The 4,869-nt window shown below is 62.9% G+C and overlaps 1 protein-coding gene across 1 annotated transcript in view; it reads right to left on the bottom strand.

Annotated features, from left to right (window-relative positions):
* Positions 1-1,876: 1,876 nt before the first annotated feature.
* RNPEP (arginyl aminopeptidase (aminopeptidase B)) overlaps positions 1,877-4,869 on the bottom strand; it is a gene marked incomplete at its 5' end in the record, with an annotated part of 3,315 nt that continues 322 nt past the window's right edge. Inside the window, 4 exons of the mRNA XM_008938480.1 lie at positions 1,877-2,041; positions 3,011-3,153; positions 3,758-3,982; positions 4,611-4,719. Coding sequence (XP_008936728.1) covers positions 1,877-2,041; positions 3,011-3,153; positions 3,758-3,982; positions 4,611-4,719 — 642 coding nt within the window. The remainder of the gene's footprint in view (positions 2,042-3,010; positions 3,154-3,757; positions 3,983-4,610; positions 4,720-4,869) is intronic.

The raw sequence follows: 4,869 nt of genomic DNA, 5'->3' as shown, positions 1-4,869 counted from the left end.
CCCTGCCCGAGCGCCAGCGGCTGGAGCCGACGGCGTGGGCTCAGTGCCAGGCTCTGCCAGCTCCACGTGGCTGCTTGGAGTGGGGAGAGAGGGAGCAGCAGCAGATCCTTCCTGGGACGTGCAGCTTCCCAGCCCTGCTGCGTCCACTCTCGTGCTCTGTTTTTAATTTGAGGCAGTAAATGAGCCCCTGCTCAGCGTCCTGTGCTGACACACACGGGTGCCTTGGCGTGCTGAGGGCGTCGTGGTCGCTGTGAGCAGAGAAAGTCACTTCACTCCACCCCAGGGGAACGCTCTGTGGCCACTCGGGCTGTCCCCAGCTGAGGGCTCGCTCGGGTGAGTCACTGCAGGGGTGGTGGGTGCACCCGAGAGCCAAGGGCTCGTTTCAGCCAGAAGGATTATTTCCAGGTGCCTCATAGGTATTGGAGTCCCTTGTTGGAGGTCACATTAATTGTCCCACCGGCCTGCACAGTCCCTGGGAAACCAGGAGATCTGTGAATGCAGAAAGGTTTAGAGGCTACAACTCGTACGAATACTGCAAGAGAACTTCAGCAGCTGAATCCACCAGAGGAGCCATTCCCCAAACACAGCCTCGTTCCCTCCGTAAGGCAGAACGGGCTCATTTCAGCTGAGCAGCCCCTCTGAGTCCCGTTTTCTCAGACTCTGGGGCCTGGTTCTTACTCCTGAGCCCACCTGTGAGGAGCTGCCCAGCCGTGGCACGCTCTGAGCCGGGGCCCTGTGGGCACCTTCCTTGGCAGAGGTCCTGGGGTGGCCCCAGTCTGTCGGGGGGATTCCTCCCCTGCAAACCCGCAGTCCGCAGTGCTCTGAGGTCGGTGTGATTGCCCCGGGGCTGCTCGTGTGCAGGGTGGGACCCAGCCTCCCTCTGAGCAGCTTCAGGGCCATTTATGGCCAGTGGGTTCCCAGGGTCTCTGCTGTGGCTGTAGCCTTGAGGCAGTTTTGTGCTGGAATTTTGGGGAGTGTGCTCACTCTGGTTTTGGGGAAAGACTGAGTGGCAGCGTGGCTGGCTGGCTCTGCCTTATCCCTACAGCCTCTGCTGTGTGTAGGGCACTCTGGCTCTTCAAAGCCCTCAAGTCGTGTTTATTTGCACTACTGTCCACACTCTGGGATTTATCCCAGCAAAGAGCAGGTCCCAGTAAGCACGTGGCACCATGGCCGTGCCCCAGGGAGCATGTGGCATTTGCTGCCAGTGCCTGGCTGCTTGGTTTCCTGATGGAAGATGCCCATTAAAGGCAGTCAGGCTGCACAGGGGACAGAGACCCACCCCCATCCATGACAAACGTTGTGCACACCCCTTCCTCCAGCCCCAAAGTGAGCCCCAGCAGGATCAGGGGCTGACACCTGGCTGTGTGAAGAGGGAGGAGCAGCAATCCCCAGCTCATCCCCCACCTTCTGCAGCACCCAGGGGTGCTGAAGCCACAGAGGCCCAGGTTAGCTGCTCCACTCCCACCCCAGGGCCTGCAGGGTCTGGTCCCCACGGTGTCAACAGCACCAAAGCCCCAGAACCAGCTCTCCCCAACCCTGCTGCCACGTGGGACCTGTGGCAGCTTGGCAGGAGACCAGCAAGGACCAACCGTGGCCTCCTTTGGCTGCTCCAGCCCTGAAGACTCCAACACCAGGCCCATGCCTCCTGTGCCAACACCAGAAGGAGCCACCAGCCTCCTGGAGTGACTGGCACATCCCACAGCACGGCTGCCGGGGGTCCCCTGCTGGGGCACCAGCCTCGTTCCTGGGTGAGAGGGGCTGAGAAACACTGGAAACAGGAAAAATCATAACAAGAGAAAAAATGACAGACTTTTTAATAAGGAAATCTGTGCAGTCGGGGACAGAGCCCTGCAGAGGGAGTGGAGCCCAGGCTGCACTAGTCCTCCAGCACCTCCAAGCCCAGGATCTTCCTGACGTAGTTGCGGACGTTGACGTGGAGCTGGGGGGCTGTAGCAGAGAAGGTCTCCATGGCCAGGGCCCGAGCTGACTCTGACCCGCCCCACATGGCCCGGTAGAGGGGCAGAGTGTACTTCTGCTTCCCCTGCAGAGACAGAGCAGGGGTCACACCCCGGCCTCCCCCCCAGCTGCAGTGGGGTGAAGCCCGGGAGCCCCACATCGACCCCCCTCCCAGGGCACAACGCTTCCAGCATCATCCTGCTCTTGGCCAGGGACAGAGCAGAGGAACGGGACAAGGTGGAAAATGCTGCTGTGGGCAGCCCTTGGCAGGGCAGCACCTGGAGCAGGTCGGTGTTGACCTTGAGGAACCTCTTGAAGTTCCACAAGGCCACGTCCAAGGTCCTGCACCTGGGTCAGGGCAATCCCCAATATCAACACAGGCTGGGGCATGGATGGATGGATTGGGAGCAACAGAGAAAGACCTGGGGGTGAGGAGCTGGACAGGAGCCCCCAGCTGCCTGGGCTGCCCCCCCAGCAGCGTGGGCAGCAGGGCAGGGAGGGGATCCTGCCCCTCTGCCCCCTCTGGGGAGATCCCCCTGCAGTGCTGGGGCAGCTCTGGAGTCCTCAGCACAGCAGAGCCAGGGACCTGCTGGAGCGGGGCCAGAGGAGCCCCAGCAATGCCCCGAGGGGGGAACCCCTCTGCTGGGAGCCCAGCAGGAGAGAGTTGGGCTGGGGCAGCTGAGAGGAGAAGGCTCCAGCTGGGGAGAGCTTTCCACATACAAGAGGAGTTTGTAAGACATAAGTGAGAAATGTTGTATGATGAGGTGGTGAGGCACTAGCACAGGTTGCTGAGGGGATCTGTGGAGGCTCCATCCCTGGGTGTGTTCAAGACCAGGCTGGATGGGGCTTTGAGCAGCCTGCTCTAGTGGAAGGTGTCCCTGCCCATGGCAGGGGGATTGGACGAGCTGCTGAAGGTCCCTTCCAAACCATGCTGTGGGTCTATCAAGAGCAAGCACCAATCCCTGGCCCTCTGGCATGGGAGGTCCTGTGCCCCAGGCCAGTCTCTGCCCCAATGGCACCCTGCAGGCACAGCCAGTGCTGCCCAGGGACAAACCTGGCACTGAAGGAAGTCCTTGACCTTGCTGTACTCAGCCTCGAGGTTGTTCTTCAGGACTATCTGGCACCAGCGCAGTCGCAGCTCAGCATTCTGGGCCTTGGAGATCTTGGGGTACATCTTGCTCATCCTCTCCACGTTGCCTGTGAGAGGAGGATCCTCACCATCCCCACGGGGGCTCTGCCTCCAGCTCCCAGCCCCTGCTCCTGTGGGACCCAGTGAGCCCATCCCCCCTGTGCTGCAAATCCTCTGGGATCCTTGTGGCCTTGGGCCAGCCCTGGACCCTCCCCGAGCCTCCTGGCACCCCCAGCTCCAGGAGCACCCCAGGCACTCACTGACTCTGGGCAGGAGGGTGCCCGTGTTGGGCCTCCTGGGGCCAGGCAGCCCTGCAGAGCCACACGTCTGGTGGCTTCGGATGCCAGCATGAAGGGTGGGGAGGTCCCTCAGCAAAGTGCAGGGAGAGGCGAGGTGACACGGGGAGGTGACAGCCCAGCTGAGGCAGCCAAGGAACAGCAGATGTCACATGTCCCCATACACCTAGGGACACACCTCCCCTGGCTCTCCAGCCCCCACCACACTGATCAAGGCTTCCCAGACACCAGGACACTGCTGGGCTGCAGTGGGGACAGGCTGATGGCCACGCACCCACATGTCCCCGAGGTGTCCCTGGCCAACTGGCTGGGCTGGGGCACATCCCCCTGTGTCTCCTCTGGGCAGCGGGGCCCTGGGAGGTGACCCGGCCCTCACCTCCTGGCAGAGGGGATTTCTGCAGGACCTGATCCAAGAAGTAGACCAGCTGGTACGTCCTCCAGGCCGTGATGTCCACAGCTTCGATTGCCTCCACGTTCAGGCCATCAGCTGCCCAGAGCTCTGCCAGCTCATCTGCTGGCTGCATCAGCTGCTGCCCCGGGGACAGGTCGGGCAGGAAGGGCGGCCAGCCCGGCACGTTCAGCCAGCGGTCGAACTCGAAGCCTGCAGAGAGGGAGGGAAGGAGCTGGGGCTGGTGCTCTGAGCACCACACTGGGTGCTGCTGCCCAGGCACCCCATTGCTTCTCTGAGGGCGTCCCCAGCACCAGCCAAGCTGGCCAGGGATGGTGACAAGCAGCGACTAACAGGGCGAGGCTGTTAAGCCGCCCTGGACTCGGTGTGTGCGCTGAGCTGGACACAGTGTGGGAAGGGTCCGTGCCAAGCCCAGCTCCCTGCAGCAGGGCTGGGCCAAGCCTGGGGCACTTCCTGAGCCTTAGCCTGAGCCTGAGCCTGAGCCTGAGCCCCACCCCAGCGCTCGCCAGCAGCTCCACCAGCACTCACATCCTGGGGCTACACACCCACCAGGCTCAGTGCCCATGGGGAGCCCCACGAACCAGCACCAGAGCACAGAGCACGACCTCGATTGGCATGGGAACCAGTCAGGCTGAGTGGGCAGGTGCCCCCACAGCCGGGTGCCTCCTCCAGCCGAGCTGGGGCCGGTGGCAGCAGCCTCTGGTGGGACGCACAGCACGACGTGTGTGGGGCCGTGGGGACACGGGATGGCTCCAGCACCCGCGGGGCTCTGCTCTGCAAAGGGGCACCTGGTCCCCTGCCCAGGGGAGGCCGTGCTGACCTGGGATGGAGTCCACGCCCTTCTCCTTCAGCTCTGGGAAATACTCCAGGAAGAAACCGAGGGTGTCGTCCGCCGTGATGCTCTGGAACTTGAACCGGTTCACGTAGGCCTGCGGGCACAGCCGGGGTGTGATGCCACCTGCTCACCCCTGGCACTGCTGCCCAGCCCACACTCCATATCATGGGGGTTTAGTGCTGCTGAGCCCCCCCATGCTGGTCCCCATTCCCCCTGGGCTTGCCCCACCCCCCCCCTCCCAGCG

The sequence above is a fragment of the Merops nubicus genome, unplaced genomic scaffold (assembly GCF_000691845.1).
Source record: "Merops nubicus isolate BGI_N331 unplaced genomic scaffold, ASM69184v1 scaffold31934, whole genome shotgun sequence".
Taxonomy (NCBI): Eukaryota; Metazoa; Chordata; class Aves; order Coraciiformes; family Meropidae; genus Merops; species Merops nubicus.
Note: the sequence above shows the minus strand (reverse complement) of the source record. Positions and strands in the feature narration are given on the sequence as shown.